Source organism: Geotrypetes seraphini, chromosome 1 (assembly GCF_902459505.1).
Source record: "Geotrypetes seraphini chromosome 1, aGeoSer1.1, whole genome shotgun sequence".
NCBI lineage: Eukaryota > Metazoa > Chordata > Amphibia > Gymnophiona > Dermophiidae > Geotrypetes > Geotrypetes seraphini.
This window is the reverse complement of record NC_047084.1, coordinates 512671017-512689904: the sequence shown is the minus strand read 5'-3', so window position 1 is coordinate 512689904 and position 18888 is coordinate 512671017. Positions and strand designations below refer to the sequence as shown.

The 18888-nt window shown below is 44.6% G+C and overlaps 1 protein-coding gene across 3 annotated transcripts in view; it reads right to left on the bottom strand.

Annotated features, from left to right (window-relative positions):
* The window catches only part of LOC117352255 (kelch domain-containing protein 3-like), a 171106-nt gene that overhangs the window by 59666 nt on the left and 92552 nt on the right, over nt 1–18888 (bottom strand). For all 3 annotated transcript variants that reach the window (XM_033928622.1, XM_033928605.1, XM_033928614.1), the window contains exons 11-12: nt 9970–10051; nt 7396–7481 (exon numbers count right to left, since the gene is read on the bottom strand). In XM_033928622.1, the coding sequence (XP_033784513.1) occupies nt 7396–7481; nt 9970–10051 (168 nt within the window). The remainder of the gene's footprint in view (nt 1–7395; nt 7482–9969; nt 10052–18888) is intronic.

Below are 18888 nucleotides of genomic sequence, written 5' to 3'. Positions count from 1 at the left end.
CTACTAAGTCTATCCCCTTCAGAACCTTGAATGTTTCAATCATGTCCCCTCTCAATCTCCTCTGTTCGAGGGAGAAGAGGCCCAGTTTTTCTAATCTTTCACTGTATGGCAGCTCCTCCAACCCTTTAACCATCTTAGTTAATCTTCTCTGGAACCTTTTGAGTAGTACCATGTTCTTCTTCATGTACGGCGATCAGTGCTGTACGCAGTATTCCAGGTGAGGGCGCACCATGGCCCGGTACAGCGGCATGATAACCTTCTCCGATCTGTTCGTGATTCCCTTCTTTATCATTCCTAGCATTCTTTTCGCCCTTTTCGCCGCTGCCGCACATTGGGTAAATAAGTGATCTTTGATTGGGTTGTGTTTTGGTCTTGTAAGGGTTTGTCGGTCTTCTTGTTGTTTGTGGGGCGGGTTAGTATGTGTATGTCTGATAGTTTGAGTTTCTGTCTATTGTGAGTCGCCTGGTTTAATGGGTAATTCCCTTGGAATTTGCTATGGTTGGTATTCGAGATATGTTGTTTGTGGTTGCCTTCCAATTAGTTATGAGCAGGGTAATCAGTAGGATAGCTTGTGGGTATTTTCGTAGTATAGGCATCATAGTGGTGCTGAGTGTGGCGAATATTGTAGCTGTGGAGAAGATCTTTCCTTCTTGGCTTGTTGAGAGTTGTATTGTCTATTCAGGTTCTGATGAGGGAGTGGGTGATTTTGTGTTGTTGTATCATTAATCTTATTGAGTGAAATGGTGTGGTAGCCATGTTAGTCCACTTTTCAAGGTAATATTGAAATTTCTCAAGAGTATTTGCTAGGGCCGTCCTTCTTTGAACCTTTTCTAGTGCCGCTATATCTTTTTTTGAGATAAGGAGACCAGAACTGAATGCAATACTCAAGGTGAGGTCACACCATTAAGCGATAAAGAGGCATTATAACATTCTTAGTTTTGTTTACTTTCCCTTTTCTAATAATTCCTAACATCTTGTTTGCGTTTTTGGCCACTGCTGTGCTTTGGGCAGAAGGTTTCAGCGTATTGTTCATGATGACACTCAGATTTTTTACTTGAGCGCTGACTCCCAAATTGAACCCTAGCATCTAGTAACTATGATTTGGATTATTCTTTCCAATGTATATCACTTTGCATTTGCCCACATTAAATTTAATCTGCCATTTGGATGCCCCGTCTTCCAACTTCCTAAGATCTTCATGCAGTTTTTCACAGTTTGCATGTGTTTTAAGAACTTTGAACAATTTAGTGTCATCTGCAAATTTAATCACCTCACTCGTAGTTCCAATTTCCAGATCATTTATAAATAAGTTAAATAGCACCGGTCCTAGTACAGATCCCTACACCACACCATTATTTATCCTCTTCCACTGAGAAAAATGGCCATTTATCCCCACCCTTTGTAGGAAGACGGAAGTAGGAAGAAGGGAGATTATGGAAATTGAGAGAGTAAGAAAACAAAAGGGAGGTGCTAGGCACTGGACAAAGGGCAAAGAAGAGGGAGGGGGATTAGAGATAGGAGAGATGGTGACATATCAGTAGGTAGAGGGACACAGATGAAGAGAATGCACACAGAGAGAGGGAGTAGCAGCATAATGGGAGATGCTGGAAGGAGATTGGTAGGGAGAAAGAGAAGATGCTAGGGAGGGGGCCCCAAAGCTAGACTGTTTCTCTTTCAACTTTAAGCAGGTGGCAGGTTTGAGGCTTCCAGTGACTTGGGACCCAGGAAATTGCCCTGTCTACCCACTCCTAATGCCGGCCCTATGCTGGCTCTACTGTCCCCCCTGCTCTTTAACCTTGTCACCAGCGGGGTCAGGGCAATGGGTCCCGAGCCACTGGGACATGGATTTTTAGCTCTTGTGTGCTGCAGCTGGCGACACAAGGAAGAATAAATCTGGTTTAGCCAAAAAGAAAAACAATGCAAACAGGTAAGTAAGGGAAAACCAAAACCTGGACTGGATTTAATTCGTGATATCCAAAAACCAAAATGGTTGCTTCACACTTCAGCCTTATAACAGTCCTCAAGACAAAATAATAAGAAATTAAACTTTGTCAGGCAATGACCATAAACAGGTAAGTCTCTGAATGTTCAGAAGAGGCAAACTCATTAGTCTTATTGTGCTGAATACTCTCTCCAACAAGGGAATTTCAAAACCAAAAACAGTCAAAACAACAAAACTCAAAAATCTGAATCTTTAACTCTTCATGTTCCAAAAAGAGTTCTTTTCAGCTTAAGACAGAGTTCCCCACAATAAAGTTTCTTTAGTCTGACTAAGACATGGGTTCAGCACAAGTCCTGATTTCTCTCCTAATCAGACTGAGCCTGAACCAGTGCTACGGCACTGGTTTCCTCCAGCCTCTGCAGTGCTGGGCAAGGTGGTGTGCCTCACGTGATGAACTTTTGCCGAACACTGCCCGCTATCCCACCACATATAACGTGAGGCTAATCTCTCACACACCTTGCAAATCAACCCGGTCTGACCAGTTCAAAAATAGTCCTTCCAGGAAAACCTGGACATTTGTAATCCACAATTATACAGCACTGGACACTTGCCTTTGGTTAGCAGACCTCCATGGGTTGTATATTGGCAGGTAACTCAGGGTAAGACTCCGGCTCCAAATCCAGTTCCATCCCTTGGAACTCTTCAAACGGACTTTCAGGTGACTCTGCCCCAGCCTCTACAAGTTCCATCGGCTCAGGAACTGAACAGCTTGGCAGAGCTCCCAGCCCTGAGCTTTTTGACTGCCTTGCTCCAATTCTCTTTTCCTTCTTCTCCTTCCAGCAGGGCAGACCTAAGATTAAGCATATGAGAACCCCGCCCCAAACTCTCAGGTGTGCAGGATATCCTGTTTCTCCTTCCCTGACTATGTGGGGGAAGGGAAACCTGCAGTCTGGCACTAACACTCCCCCTACTGGCCACAGGAGTAATGGCAGGAAAAAGTTTACTCTGAGGTTTTAGCAGAGCTGGATGGGCACTATCCACTCTAGCAATGGGCTTTATATTAGGAACAGCCCTAACAGGCATACCTTGCATATCACAACCTTTACATCAGACGAGCCCTGAACATAGCACAAAAGCACCAAATAAAAATTCACTCCTTCACCAAAGACATTCAGTTTATCACATGCTAAAACGGCTAGTGCGCCTTAGTAAAAGGACCCCATAGTATGATAAAACCTACCCCTAGGAGCAAACCACGACTCTCAAATAATAACTCTTCACAGCTGCCTAACTGACATCAAAAATTGGATGATCTTAAACAAATTCCAACTGAACGCCTGGATCAGGAAAGAGAAATGCATGTACAACCACTCCCTCTTAACCTGGGACTCGACAACCCTGACTGCTAAAGACCAAGTATGGAGCCTAGGGATCATCTTTGACTCAAACCTGTCACTCTCTAACCACATCTCACATGTAGTCTTTTCTTCATTTTATTATCTCCGCCAACTCATAAAGATACAAAACTCTTCACCAAACAAGATTTCTCCCAACTACTCTGCGTTCGTCAACACTCACCTGGATTACTGCAATGCATTATTCAATGGATTAACAGTGAAAACATTCCCCAAACTCTCCTCTATAATCATGCTCTCAAATAAGCATGACTCCTCAGGTTCCATTTCAACATCATTTGTAAGCATTTCTTCTGGCATTTCTGTATCAAATTCATTATTACCTTCAGAAGAATAATTAGAAGTTTCAGTCATGAGGTTTACTCCTTGTTTTCTGTGGGGAATGCTGATTTCTGTCCTCTGAATCCTGGCTGGCACAGGTCTTCTTCTCTCCTAGGATTCAGGTATCCTGTAAGCTTGTGGCTCCCTCTGCCTTTGCCTCCCTTGGCCTAGAGAACACACCCTTTTCCCTAGCATGGGCTGATTGCCCCTCAAAACACCTGTGGTTCTCTGGTGCTTTGCTAAAGAGCCTGGATAGCTTCCCTGCTCATTAACCCTGCCCCCAGCAGAACTGATTGCAGGAGCTAATCCCTTTGTGGGTTTTACTATTACCTGCCTAGTGCATGCTGGTCCTTGTAGTTCTTTGCTTTTAGCACTCCCTACATTAGAACCAGGCAAGTATAATTGGGTCACTTTGGGTTACCTTTCACAGGGGATAAATTCTGCAGGGCAGTTTACCTAACCTGCTTGCTACTAGGGGTAGGTTTAGGGATAGTTTTAGAGCACTGCAGGGTTTCTTGCAGTATAACAGGACTGTCCCTGTCACTATATATATATATATATATATATATATATATATATATATATATATATATATAATTTTATGATTTGCATTGTTTGATTTTATATGTTGCACTGCTATTTAACATTTTATGCCTGGTGTCTTCTGTAATTTGATTTCATTCATATATATTGGTGTTGTTTGCTTTTAAGAGTTTTTATGGCTTGCATTATTCATGCATTATTTTTTCTAACTTTTCATTTGATCATACTATGGGGTCCTTTTACTAAGGCGCACTAGCCGTTTTAGCATGTGATAAACGCTAATGCGTCCATTATAGTCTATGGACACATTAGCGTTTAGCATGCACGCCTTAGTAAAAGGACGCCTATATTTTTAGTTTATTTGAAGAAGGTGACACAGTCACCAAAACTTGGATCCTAGTCAGGACTTCATTTGATCTTCCTGATCAAGGACTTGTTGGACAATTATTGTTGTTTCAATAAATGTAACTGATGGTAGCTATAGACATATCTCTTGCCTCTTTTTTGCTGGTTTGCCCAACTACTTTGCTGGTTTGCCCAACTACATCTCTCACAAACTTCTGCCCTACACCCCTATGAGACTGCTATGCTTCCAAGATGAAATATGCCTACAAATACCCTCAAGCCATACTCTCCAGGTCTAAACCGTCCGGAAAAGATCCTACTCCCACTTCCTACCAAACCTTTGGAATAATCTACCCTCTCACATCAGACCTCGCCAGGGCCTTCTAAACTTCAGGAACGTTATAAAAACCTACTTCTTTGCCTAGCTTCACCTATGCTTTCTCATATTGCTTTTTCCCTTTCCTCCAGCAACTGCCCAGAGGAACCTACTATGGTAGCCATATTACCTGTCTTGTCCATCATGCCTATGCTAGCTAGCTCATTTCCTTGGAACTTTTGTGTTATATTGCATGCCTTGGTAACCAAAATTTGTCTTAGGAGTAGAAATAGATAACCATTTAACCCTACCCTTTATTTTCTATCCAATAACCAATTCCTAATCCACAACTGAACTTTACCACCTATCCTATGACTCTTTAATTTTCTCAGCAGCCTCTCACCTCATATGTATTTATGTTACATAGGTATTTAAACATCTCTATCATTTCTCTCCTCTCCCGCCTTTCCTCAAAAATATATATACTGAGATATTTAAGTCTGTCCCCGTACGCCTTATTATGTAGGCCATCAACCGTTTTAGTTGTGTTCCTCTAGACCGACTCCATCCTGTTTATATCTTTTTGAAACTGCAGTCTCCAGAATTATACACAATATTTTAAATGAGGTCTCACCAAAGTCTTATACAGGGGCATCAATACCTCCTATTCCCTGCTGGCCATTCCTCTCTCTATGCACCCAAGCATCCTTCTAGCTTTTGCCATAACCTTTTCAACCTGTTTGGCTATCTTATGATCATCACATACTATCACACCCAAGTCTCATGCCTCTTTCGTGCACCTAAGTTATTCATTCCCTAAATTGTACTGTTCCTAGTGGCATAGTAAGGAGTGGGGGTGGTCCACCCCAGGTGCTGTCTTGGTAAGGGCATATGCACCCATACTCCTCTCTGCCCCCTGCTCCTTCCTCACCCCACTGTCATGTGTGCATGCTGCTTCCCTTCCTATGTACCTCTGTAATGCTCCTGACATGAACAGCAACCCCCAACCTGCTGTCGCACCAGCATCAACTCTTCTTCTGATATCACTTCCTGGACCTGCACCTAGGAGGTGATATCAAAGGAAAAGCCGAAGCTGGAACGACAGCAGCTTGGGGGTTGCTGCTTACCCCAGGAATGTTACAGAGGTATGGGTGAAGGGAAGTGCCATGCATGCGTGCGTGCAACAGGAGGGGGTGGAGAAGAGGGTGGGGGAAAGGCACTTCCGCCCCGGTCACCTCTCATCCTCACTGCACCACTGACTGTTCCCTCGGGCTTTTGCAGTCCAAATGCATGACCTTGCATTTCTTAGCATTAAAGCTTAGCTGCCAAATTTCAGACCATTCCTCGAGCACTGCAAAATCCTTCCTCATTTTTCCACACCATAAGGGGTATCTACTCTATTGCAGATGTTGGTATCTTCTGCAAAGAGCCAAATCTTACCAGTCAGCCCTTTAGCAATATCACTTACAAAAATGTTAAAAAAGAACAGGTCCAAGCACCAAACTTTGAGGGACACCACTTCTCATAGGCAGCCGAATGCTGCTTTGTTTGGGGGGGGGGGGGGCTCAGGAGCTCCTTCCTGGCGCACGACCTCTAAACATCTCCCAAGCCCCCCACCCACCTCATTCTGACACTTTAGTTTAAAATCTGCCCCTGGAAGTAGAATGAAGGGTTTCGGGGCAGGCCTGCTATTTGACACCACATGGCAACTGTGTGATGGCTGCCCGAAGATTTAAGCAAACACCGGAAGAATGGTGGATGGGAGGGCCAAAACCAGAGTAACTGAGAATTTTTGGGGAGGCCATAGCCATAGCCCCTGTTCCAATACCTATGCCACTAGTAACATTCCTTTCCTCAGAGCGATCTCCATTGAGGTTGCAAAGATAAAAAATTTGCATGTGGTATGTACACAGTTTAAATACCATCGTAGACAAGTGACAAAGCTAGTACATCTAGTTGGCACTTACAAATTAGATACAACTTGAAATGTCTATCTGAGATGTTTGAAATTATATGTGGATATTTAGCAGCAGCACTTAAATTGATAATACTGCTAGCTATACAAAAAAGATGAATTGAAATTAACTAAGTTAGACATTTTAAATTTTAAGTTTTCCACATAGATTTACATTAATTTCAGTTTATCTGGTCTTTCAGAAGGTATTTGACAAGGTCCCTAATGACAGACTCACAAGTTAATTAAAAGTCAAGGAACAGCAGGAAATGCCCTACTGTGGATTGGGAATTGGCTAAAAGACAGCAAACAGAAACATGAATAGTGTCTCATGAACTCCGGCCAGACTCTACCCTCTAATACACCATTTTTGTCACTGCATGCATTTTCACATAAATATGGGATAATTTTACATGAGGCCTTGAATGCATGATTTATGCATGAAAAATCTTTATAAAATTACCTTCTTTATTTCCACAGGGCACATAAACAAATACTGTAGAAACTTTTGTAATTAATACTACAGGCACTGGAAAATCTATGGCTCCATAGTGCTTACATGGCTGTGAAGAATAAAGGCAGCATGGCCATGTCGGCAGGCAGGGGGAATTCCAACATATAGTGGCACCTTCCATTTCATCTTTGCTGTAAATTAACAAAGAATAGTCAGAAGCAAAATAGGCCCAGCACAGGTTCATCAAACCTTGCAGGTAGCAAATAAATAATGAAGCAGTCAAAAATCTATTCAATGGTATAATTGCAGTGGACTGAAAAGGAAAAAAGGAAAAGGAACAAGAGAAGGGGATAGTTTTAAAAGTAAGGATATTGTCTAATTTTTACTATCTTCTTCATTAAAGAACCACAAAACCTCTGCCAGCTCTGTGCTCTAAAGTGATTTATGGATTAAAAGGGGAATCACATTACCAGCTGAGAACTGTATTGTCCTGTAATTTCCTGCCTTTGTAAGTAGGTGGTTCCCTGAACTAATAAGGCCAACACGAAGCTAATTAAGAAAGTTTACCAAAAATTGAAATTTTGGAAGATCAATGAAGAGCTAAGCTGTATGATTCAAAATCTATTCTTTCTAACAGCATTCTGAAGATCCTTCAAACTGCAATGATATATTGTAATACTGTATTTTTTTTTAAAATAAACTTTTGAGTATTGAATTGAAATTGACATTATATTGTTGATTGATAGTTTATTTATGATGTGTCTGAAGCTAATTAAGAAAGAGCAGGCATGAAACTTATTTATATGTGGTGTTTGTACTTCTGTGCCCTTTCTCTCCATTTCAGCTTCATCCCCTCTCTATTTTTTTTTGTCTCCACCACTTCCCCTATGCTCTGGCACCTCTATCCCCTTCTCCCCCCCCATACCCTGGCATCTCTCTCCTCTCCTTCCATCTCTCCCTTCCACTCCATTATCTGGCATCTCTTCTCCTTCCTTTCTCTCCTTCCTTCCTTTCACCTGGTCTGGCATCTGTCTCCTCCCCCTCCCCCCATATGCCCTGACATCTCTTCCCCCTCCATGGTCTGGTAGCTCCTTTCCTTTCCCTCCCTCCTATGGTCTTGGCATCTCTTTCCTCTCCCTTCGCTGGTCTTCCTTCTCCCCTCTCTCTCCCCAATTGGGTGCAGCAGCAGCATTTCTCTTCCCTCTCCTCCCCCATGCCCTGGCATCTCTCTCCTCTCCCCCACCCCCTCCATTATCTTGCATCTCCACTTCTTTCATTTCTCTCCCTCCTTCCTTCCTTTTTCCTGGTCTGGCATCTGTCTCCTTCTCCCCCCTATAGTCTGGTATCTCCTTTCCTTTCTCTCCCTCCTATGGTCTTGGCATCTCTTTCCTCTCCTTTCCTTTCCTTTCCCTGGTCTTCTTTCCCCTCCCCCCATTGGGTGCAGCAGCAGCATTTCTCTCCCCCCTAATTGGGTGCAGCAGTAACAGCATTTTTCTCCCCCCATCACTTCTCCCCCCCCCGCCTCAGTCGGCAGATTTGCTACAAGCTAAGGCAGGAGATAGGTCAGCGATGGAGGTAAGCTTACAACATGGAGCTCTTCCTTGCTTGCCTTCCTCGCTGCCGGGTCCTGCCTTCATGGAAACAGAAAGTCAGCAGGTCCCAGCAGCTAGGAAGGCCCGAAGCAAGCAAGAACACCAAGTTGTAAGCTTTCCTCCCTGCCCTATCTCCCGCCTTAGCCTGTAGCGAATCTATTTCTCGGACCTACTTCATTTCTCTTAGGTACCTTCTCCCTCCGTTAGCCAGCAGCAGTTACTGAAGCACACAGCTACGAGCTTCCGCCTCTCCTCTTTCTGATTGGTTTCGCTTTGTGCAGGAGATGAGGAGAACACTACTGCTCCTTCCCCGAGCCAGGCCCGACGCGTACAAGCATCGGGTCCACAAGCTTTCACTTCCGGCGTCAGTTCTAACGGGGAGGAAGTTGACGGCCAGCCAGACAGCGATTGGCTGGTCCAGAACTTACCCTCCGACGTTAGAATTGATGCCGGAGGTGAAGCCTTGTGGGCCCGACGCTTTTTCCCCGCCCACCAGCCCGCCTCACCTTTTGTCTCAATCTACCAGTTGCCGGGTTAAGGAATGACTCTGCGGGGGAGCCAGTGCTGGGATGCGGTGGTGAGACGGAGCAGCGGCAGAATAGGGAAGGTGGCCGGCTGTGCACCCCCTTGGGGCGTGCACCCGGGGCGGACCGCCCCGCCCCCCTCTTAGTATGCCACTGCCTCCGAGAAAAATGATAAAAAGGTATATGCTAGAAATATTGGGTATATCAGAAGAATTGGCCAGGGTTTTACAAACCTACATTTCAGGCGCCTGTCTTCAACGTAGAATCATGCTTAGTAGTGCCAAAAGTCAATCCTGCCCATAACCACGCCTCTTTTGATGTTCAGCACCAGTAAGCGTCTGTGTAGACATGATTCAGATGCCTTTTGTGTAGGTGCCTCATGGTACCTACATTTTTTTTCTTAGTTTTTAATTGGTTTTTAATGGTGTGACCAATTAAAACACTTAACTTAAGTACCTTCTGAATGATGCCATTTTGAGAATCTGGGCCTTAATGAATCATACTAGCATCTATTTAGATTTTGCATTGCTTATTCACTTTTCTCTTCCTATTTTTGTACTTACCAAGACTTAGCTTCATAACATCATTTTTCATTGCTGTATTGCCATTTTCCAGGTCACATAATCCTCCAAATAGATAGATATCCTGTTGGTAAGATTATATCCAATATATACTTGTATTAACAGATACATAGAAACAGGAAAAATGATAGCAGATTTGTTACTCATTGGGCTTGTTCCATAATTGTACAGAACTTAATTGGCAATAATTGGACACTAACAATTATTGGCGCTAATTGGCAAAATTTGGATTTATGCACGCCATCTTGCTAAGCTCTGTTTTATAAAGATGTGTGCATCAATCTTTTAGCATGCAACTAAAAGGAAGGTGTGGCCACGGGAAGGGCATGAGCAGGTCAGGGGCATTTACTGATAAATATGAATAATCATGCTGATAACCATATTTAAAATTATACATATTTATATTGTGATGCTTTGTGGCTCAAAGTGCAGCAATTTAGACAGGAGATTTCAAGCCTGTTCTTTTTTGTGTTCGTTTGATCCAATTTGGTTTTCTGATATATCACGTGCCACCAGTAGGGACCCCTGAGGAAGGAGTGTTTCTTCAAAACACGGATCGTGTTGGGTCCGGTCCATCTGTATATCAGGACCAGTTTTTTGGATATGTTTATTTATATTGTGTAGCATATGTTTAAGATTTTTGTATTATAAATAAATTCCTGCATCCTGTACATTGTCCTTTTGTTTTGTTTTGTTTTTGTTCTAATAATCTTTAAAGTCACGAAAACGTGGCAATTGTGCAAGGTAAAGAAAAGTTTAAAGCATAGAGGGTACAGAAGGAAAGAATACAAGGGAGGGAAGAAAATAGAGAGGGAGGGGTAGGTGACAGAAAACATGTGTTGAGCTAATTGGCAAGGTATTGGCAAGAAAAAAGGGACAATGTTCTGTGTTCACAGAAGAAAAGTCTGGAGAAGGATCTCGGCTTGCTGATAAAGGTATATATAGGAATGGAGTAGATATCACTCCGTTCACAGAAAAAAGTGTTTATGAAACTATAAGTGGACAAAGCCATGGGACCAGATAAGATCCATCCTAGGGTATTGAGGGAACTCGGAGAAGCTCTTGTGAGACCTTTTGCAGATTTGTTTAATAAATGCTTAGAGATGGATTAGAAAACAGCGAATGTGGTCCCTCTTCACAAAAGTGGTAACAAAGAAGAAGTCAGAAACTACAGGCCGGTAAGCCTCACTTTGTTGGTTTGAAAGAGAATGGAAGCTCTGCTGAAGGAAAGAATAGTGAACTACTTAGAATTCAAAGTGTTACAAGATCCGAGACAGCATGGTTTCACCAAGAAGAAATTGTACCAAACGAATCTGATTTTCAGCAAAGCCTTTGACACAGTTCTTCATAGAAGGCTCATCAATAAACTTAGTGGACTGAAGTTAACATCCAAAGTGGTGACCTGGATTAGAAATTGGTTAACGGACAGATGACAGAGAGTGGTGGTGAATGGAATTTGCTCGGAGAAAAGAAAGGTGAGTAGTGCCTTACAGAGTGATGCACTTGGGCAGTAAAAATCCAAAGGAGCTGAATTTAATTGGGGGTGAGAAGCTCATACGCATTCTACAAGAATGTAAGGGCTATTAAACCAAAAGGGAACTTTCACCATGAGCTATGTTATACCCAGAGGTCTCAGAATGACATCACACAGAAGCACTGTCTGAAAAGTTTAAATAGTTTATTTAAAAGTAATAATTAAAAATTAATTAATTGTTTCACAGTACAGTTTGTTCTAGTTAGTGGTTACTGGGAGGGTCATTGGGGTGGGCAGACTAGATGGGCCGTGGCCCTTATCTGCCGTCTATTTCTATGTTTCTATCTGGATTACAAGCAGTGAATATTATTTGTTGGCTAGCCTTGGTTCTTCTTGAACATTCACTAAACAGCATTCCAAGTCAAATACTGTGATTTGGAAAAATAACTAAATAGCAATCAAAGGGAAATACCATTCTAAAAAAATACAATTAGGCTTCCATGCAGGCCTGTCAGCCATCTCAGAGAGACAATTTCCCTAGTCTTCTATTTTAAAGTAAGCATCTAACTCACTATTCCCCATTATCCCGAAATTAATAAAGAAATTTAGACCTAACATGCACAAACAGGGAGAGGGACCTTGACATGATAGTGTCTGAGGATCTCAAGGCTGTAAAACAATGTGGCAAAACGGTGGCTGTAGACAGAGGATACTGGGCTGCATAGAGAGAGGAATCACCAGCAGAAAAAGAGAAGTGTTGTTGCCCCTGTACAAGTAATTGGTGAGGCCTCACTTGGAATATTGTGTTCAGTTCTGGAGGCCATACCTTGCTAAGGATGTAAGAAGAGTTGAAAAGGTCCAGAGGAAGGTGACAAAAATGATATCAGGACGTATGTTACATACGAGAAGAGGCTTGAATTCCTGAATATGTATACCCTGGAGGAAAGAAGGGATAGAGGAGATATGATACAGATATTTAAATACTTGAAGGGTATTAATCTACAAACAAATCTATTTCAGAGATGGAGAAGCAGTAAAACTAGAGAACATAATATGAGCTTGTAGGTTGATAGACGTAGGAGTAACATCAGAAAATACTTCTTCATGGAGATAGTGGTAGATGCCTGTAATGCCTGCCCTGTAGATGCGATGGAGGCAAAACCAGTGATGGAGTTCAAAAATGTGTGGGGTAGACACAAAGGATCCCTAAATACAAGAAGAGGATAGTATTAACACAAAACCTGACAGATCAAAAACTATGACTTAAATTATGAAGAGCAGGAATGGTGCTTAAATGGAAGCCCAGCAGTGGGGAAGCGAAGACAATGCCAGGACTTCTAAAGCTTGTGTCCCGTTTAAGACAAGACAGATCAGGGGGGGGGGGGGTGAGGGAGGGGGGCTGGAGTTAGCTTTGACGGCAGCTCCAGCAGTGGGGCAGTATAGCCAATGCTGGACAGATGTCTAAGGTCTTCATCCCCTATGTAACAAGAAGGATAAGCAGCAATTATGCATATAGAGGGGCTTAATCAAAAGGACGTCTAAGTCCATTTGCATCTAAGTCGCAAGTCGTCTAAAGTAAAACACAGCCTAGGACACATTTTCAAAAAATACGTCCACAATTTTTTTGTTTCAAAAATCGTCCAATTATACGTCCTGCCGATCTGATCGTTCAAACAACTAAATCATCCATCTTTATACCACATTTCCGTCCAACTTGTTGTCCAAGTCAAAAATGCCTAGAACAAGCCCTGTTGGATGTGGGAGGGGTTTGCAAAGTGATGGACTGAACACCCAGACATGCCACCTAAATAGTGGGGTACCTTACAGGGCACTGCTGTGAACTTCACAAAAAGGGTGCCACGTCTTCTCCTCACTACAGCTCCCTTATAGGTCATGGTGAGCCCCCCAAACCACCTCCAGAATCCCCTAGACCAGGGGTCTGCAACCTTTAAGACATAAAGAGCCACTTGGACCCGTTTTCGAAAAGAAAAAAAAAACTTGGAGCCGCAAAACCATTATAAAACAAATCTAACACTGCATATATTGTTTCTTATCTTAATGCTATATACAGGATCACTAAATTGAAAATAAAATCATTTTTCCTACCTTTGCTATTTGGTGATTTCATGAGTCTCTGGTTGCACTTTCTTCTTCTGACTGTGCATCCAATCTTTCTTCCTTTCTTTCAGCCTCCTGTATGTTTCCTCTCCTCCAGACCTCATTCTCTCCCCCCAACTTTTTCTTTCTGTCTCCCTGTTCCCCCTTCTTTCTGTCTCCGTGCCGTCCCCCAAGCCACTCGGTTTGCTGCCACCGCAATCGGGGAACAGCCCCCAAGCCACCGCCGTCCCAAGCTTTCCCTGCAGAAGTGTTGCGCTGACCAGCATTCCGCTCCCTGACGTCAATTCTGACGTAGGAGAGGAAGTTCCGGGCCAACAAGGCATTTCTCCTCATTCCATCCAGCCTGAGCCCCATCTCTCCTTGATCCAGCATTTCCCTTCTGTGTCTGTCAGAATTACCATTCCACCTATTTTCCAGCATCCCCCTTCTTTGTGTCCATCTCACCTATATCCCTATCTCACCACTTTTTCAGAATCTTCATTTGTCTCTGTCCTTGTCTTTACCCCATGTTCACCATTTGCCCTTTCAATGTCTTTATCTCCCCCCCACACACACACTTTTTCAGTATTACTTCTATGTCTCTATTTCACCTCCTCTTCATGTCCCCTCTGTATCTCTATCCTTATTCAGTAGGTCCTGCTTACCCTTTCTCTTCTTTGTGTCACTATCTCCATTTTCAGCTTTCCCCCCTTTTCCTTTGTTACTGCACCCTGTAGCTAGAATCTTTCCACCCTCCCTCCACTCCGGCCCAGCCCAGTATGAAAGATTTCCTTTTGTTTCCCTCCCCTCTCTCTTTCTCTCTCTCTTCTCCTCCCTCACCCACGAGTCCTGCATCTGGCAACACCCCCCTGCTCCGCGGCTCTCTTCAGCAACTCGTCAGCAGCAGTGATCAAGACAAGCTGCCGACATCGAGGCCTTCCCTCTACGAGTCCCGCCTTTGTGGAAAAAGGAAGTTGAAACAAGCGGGACTCGCAGAGGGTAGGCCCCGACGTCAGAAGCTGCTGCTTAGTTGCCGAAGAGAGCCGCGGAGCAGGGGATGTGGCCGGAAGCAGGTAGAAGGGAGAGGGAGATAGGAAGGCTGTAGATCTCCGGAGCATGAACCGACCCCGGCCAGGATGATTTCTTTTTCAGGCACCTTACAAGTCCAGCGTCGCGGGGGAAATAGCCATGCTGAGCAGTGAGCTCAGCACTACACAGATGAAAGCCTTGCTTGCTGATTGGTCCGGCGGGGCGGGGCCGCCGGACCAATCAGCAAGCAAGGCTTTCATCTGTGTATGTGCTGAGCTCACTGCTCAGCATGGCTATTTCCCGCCGCGACGCCGGACTTAAGCTGCATGCCTGCGTGACACACTACCGGAGCCGCAGCAAAGGTGGAAAAGAGCCGCATGCGGCTCTGGAGCCGCAGGTTGCCGACCCCCGCCCTAGACCCACTTATCTACCACCACAATAGCCCTTATGGCTATAGGAGCCACTTATATGCCATTACAAAAGGGTTTTGGGGGTGTATAGGGGAGTGCACATGTTTAAGTATCAATGCAGTGATTACAGGGGCTTATGGGCATGGGTCCTCCACTGCATGAGTCCCTAACCCACCCTCAAGATGGCTTAAGCCTCCTCTGTGCTGGACGACTAGGCTTTCCTATGCCAGGCGGCCAGGTGATGATAGTCTGGAGGCTGAATTTTAAAGGTGCGATTAATATTTTTATGGGGGTGGGGGGGTCGGTGATCACTGGGGTAGTGTGTGGGGGTCTGTTTTATGTGTTTGCAGTGCTTATCTGGTGACTTTAGGTGGGTTTTTGTGACTTAGACCATGTTTTACATGGTCTAAGTCACATTGTCCAAGTTCCGTCGATCCTGGGCTGTATAACTTTCGGTTATACATGCTGTACGAATAAGGGCTCCTTTTATCAAGGTGTGCTACGGGGGTTAGCACGTCGGACATTTCATCACGCGCTAACTCCTGCGACAAGCCAAAATACTAATGCCTCGTCAATGGAGACGTTAGCGACTAGCGCAGCAGGCGATTTAACGCCGATAAAAGGACCCCTAAGTCTAAGCCGGCCCATGTCCCGCCAAACTCCCGCCCTCGACACTCCTCCTGTAATGCCCTGTTTAGCTTTGGTCATTCAGCGGCACTATGAAGGCCTAGGTCGTTTAGAAATACGTCCAAAAACCTGTTTTATTATTGGCACTTGGACGTATCTGGGAACTATTCACCCAAGTGCCGACTTAAGCCAGTTTTTAGATGTTTTTCTCTTTCGATTATGAGCCCCATAGTATTTTATACCACAGTCAAATTGTCTGAGTACAGGTCTTACCTATCTTAGTGGAGGGGAAGACATAATGGAACTTAGCAAGTAAAATGAATTACTGGTTTGTTACTTCAAAATTGCCTTGAGAATGAACGTGACTGTTGGGCAAAGTGGATGGACCACACAGGTCTTTATTTGCCATCATTTACTTTATTACTATGTAGACCAAATTTGTGATATGAAACAAACATGTGTGTAAGTGTAGAAGTAGACAGAATAAAATTGTATAAGTATGTGTTTGAAAAAGAATTAGGGAAAGAACTTCTGGCACAGAACTAAGCTTCTTCCTCTAGGACAGTGATGGCTAACCTTTTTGAGCCCGAGTGTCCAAACTGCTGCACAAAACCAAAGAATTTCCTCAAAGTGCCAGCACGTCAATTAAACCTTAATAACAAGATTTTAGTATCTAAAAACTCTTTATAAAGTTGCCTAAACTATGTAACATCATTTTTAAAGGTTGGAATCTTTGTATTGTCAGAGAATCAATTTGATTCACAATCCTTTGGTTTTCATTTCAATTTATTGGCAATTTATAATGTTTATAATGGGCTGAATACACACATACTTTTCTCTGTCGCCGCACTCTTTGACCAAAAGATTTGTAAGCCTGCAACCACGTCAAGGTAGACTCTTTCAGCAGCTCCCCTCCCTCCCCCTTACCTTTGTGGCCAAGTCAAAACGATCTACCAACAATAAAATTTTAAAAACACAAAGCACCCTGTACGCAGAGAAAATGTTAATTATCATTTATATTCCGCGGGTTTTCAAAGAGGTCAAGGCAGATGACTTTATGCAATGTCACCTCAGTAACAACTATACAAAAATAGACAAATATTCCCCCTCCCTTTTTACTAAACCGCGATAGCGGTTTTTAGCGCAGGGACCTGCGCTGAATGCCCCATGCTGCTCTTGAAGCTCATAGGCTCCCTGCGCTAAAAAACGCTATTGTGGTTTAGTAAAAGGGGGCCATAGTGCAAAATATAGACAGCATATAGCATATATAAATTCTCAAAACGGACACATTTTGATCACTAAATTGAAAATAAAATCATTTTCCTACCTTTGGTAATTTCATCAGTCTCTGGTTGCACTTTATTCTTCTGACTGTGCATCCAATATTTCTTCCCTTTTTTCAGCCTCCTGTATGCTTTCTCTCCTCCAGACCTCATTCCCTCCCCAAACTTTTTCTTTGTTTCACCCTACCCCCTTCTTTCTTTTTCTCTCTCTCCATACCCCCTTTCATTCTGTATGTCTGTCTTTCTCTCTCTCTCCATGCCCCATTTTTCTTTGTTTCACCCAGCCCTCTTTCTTTTTTTTTATTTTTGGCTCCCTGTCCCCCCCTTTCTTTCTTTCTCCTTGCCCTCCCCTATGCCACCACCATTGGGAAAATGCTGCCACCGCCACTGGGGAATAGGCTGCCACTGCCTCTATCGGAAACAGGCCGGCGCCGAGTTCGCCCTGCTTCTCTTCCCCACGGGGCCGACCAACTCTCGCCACTCGACGTCAATTCCAACATCGGAAAGGACGTTCTGGGCCAGCCAGGCAGCGATTGGCTGGCCCAGAACGTCCTCTCCGACATCAGAATTGACGCGGGTGGAGAGAGTTGGTCGGCCCCACAGGGAAAAGCAGGGAGAACTTGGCACCGGCCTGTTCCCAATGGCGGCGGTGGCACTCAAGTGGCTAAAGAGACACAGTTTGCCAGCCTAGGGAGAACACTGGAGGGTGGCCAGCTGTGCACCCCCTTGGGGCGTAAAACCGGGGCAGACCGCCCCCACCCCCACCTTGGTATGCCACTGTCTGTACCTCACTCCCTCCCTATGACCAAAAATTCTCCTTTCTTCTATTCCCCGTGTACACAACCATCTCTTTCCCTCCCTTCCTCTCTCCCAAGTCCTTGCCTTCTGTGTCCAAAAACACATTCCCTCCCCCACCTCAGCACCTCTTTCCCTCCCTTCCTCTCTCCCAAGTCCATGCCTTCTGTGTCCAAAAACATATTCCCTCCCCCACCTCAGCATCTATTACCCTCCCTTCCTCTCTCCAAGTCCATGCCTTGTGTCCAAAAACCCATTCCCTCCCCCACCTCAGCATCTATTTCCCTCCCTTCCTCTCTCCCAAGTCCATGCCTTCTGTGTCCAAAAACCCATTCCCTCCCCCACCTCAGCATCTCTTTCCCTCCCTTCCTCTCTCCCAAGTCCATGCCTTCTGTGTGCAAAAACCCATTCCCTCCCCCACCTCAGCATCTCTTTCCCTCCTTTCCTCTCTCCCAAGTTCATGCTTTTTGTGTCCAAAAACCCATTCCATCCCCCACCTCAGCATCTCTTTCCCTCCCTTCCTCTCTCCCAAGTTCATGCCTTCTGTGTCCAAAAACCCATTCCCTCCCCCACCTCAGCATCTCTTTCCCTCCCTTCCTCTCTCCCAAGTTCATGCCTTCTGTGTCCAAAAACCTATTCCCTCCCCCACCTCAGCATCTCTTTCCTTCCTTTCCTCTCTCCCAAGTTCATGCTTTCTGTGTCCAAAAACCCATTCCATCCCCCACCTCAGCATCTATTTCCCTCCCTTCCTCTCTCCCAAGTCCATGCCTTGTGTCAAAAAGCCCATTCCCTCCCCCACCTCAGCATCTATTTCCCTCCCTTCCTCTCTCCCAAGTCCATGCCTTCTGTGTCCAAAAACCCATTCCCTCCCCCACCTCAGCATCTCTTTCCCTCCCTTCCTCTCTCCCAAGTCCATGCCTTCTGTGTCCAAAAACCCATTCCCTCCCCCACCTCAGCATCTCTTTCCCTCCCTTCCTCTCTCCCAAGTCCATGCCTTCTGTGTGCAAAAACCCATTCCCTCCCCCACCTCAGCATCTATTTCCCTCCCTTCCTCTCTCCCAAGTCCATGCCTTGTGTCCAAAAACCCATTCCCTCCCCCACCTCAGCATCTATTTCCCTCCCTTCCTCTCTCCCAAGTCCATGCCTTCTATGTCCAAAAACCCATTCCCTCCCCCACCTCAGCATC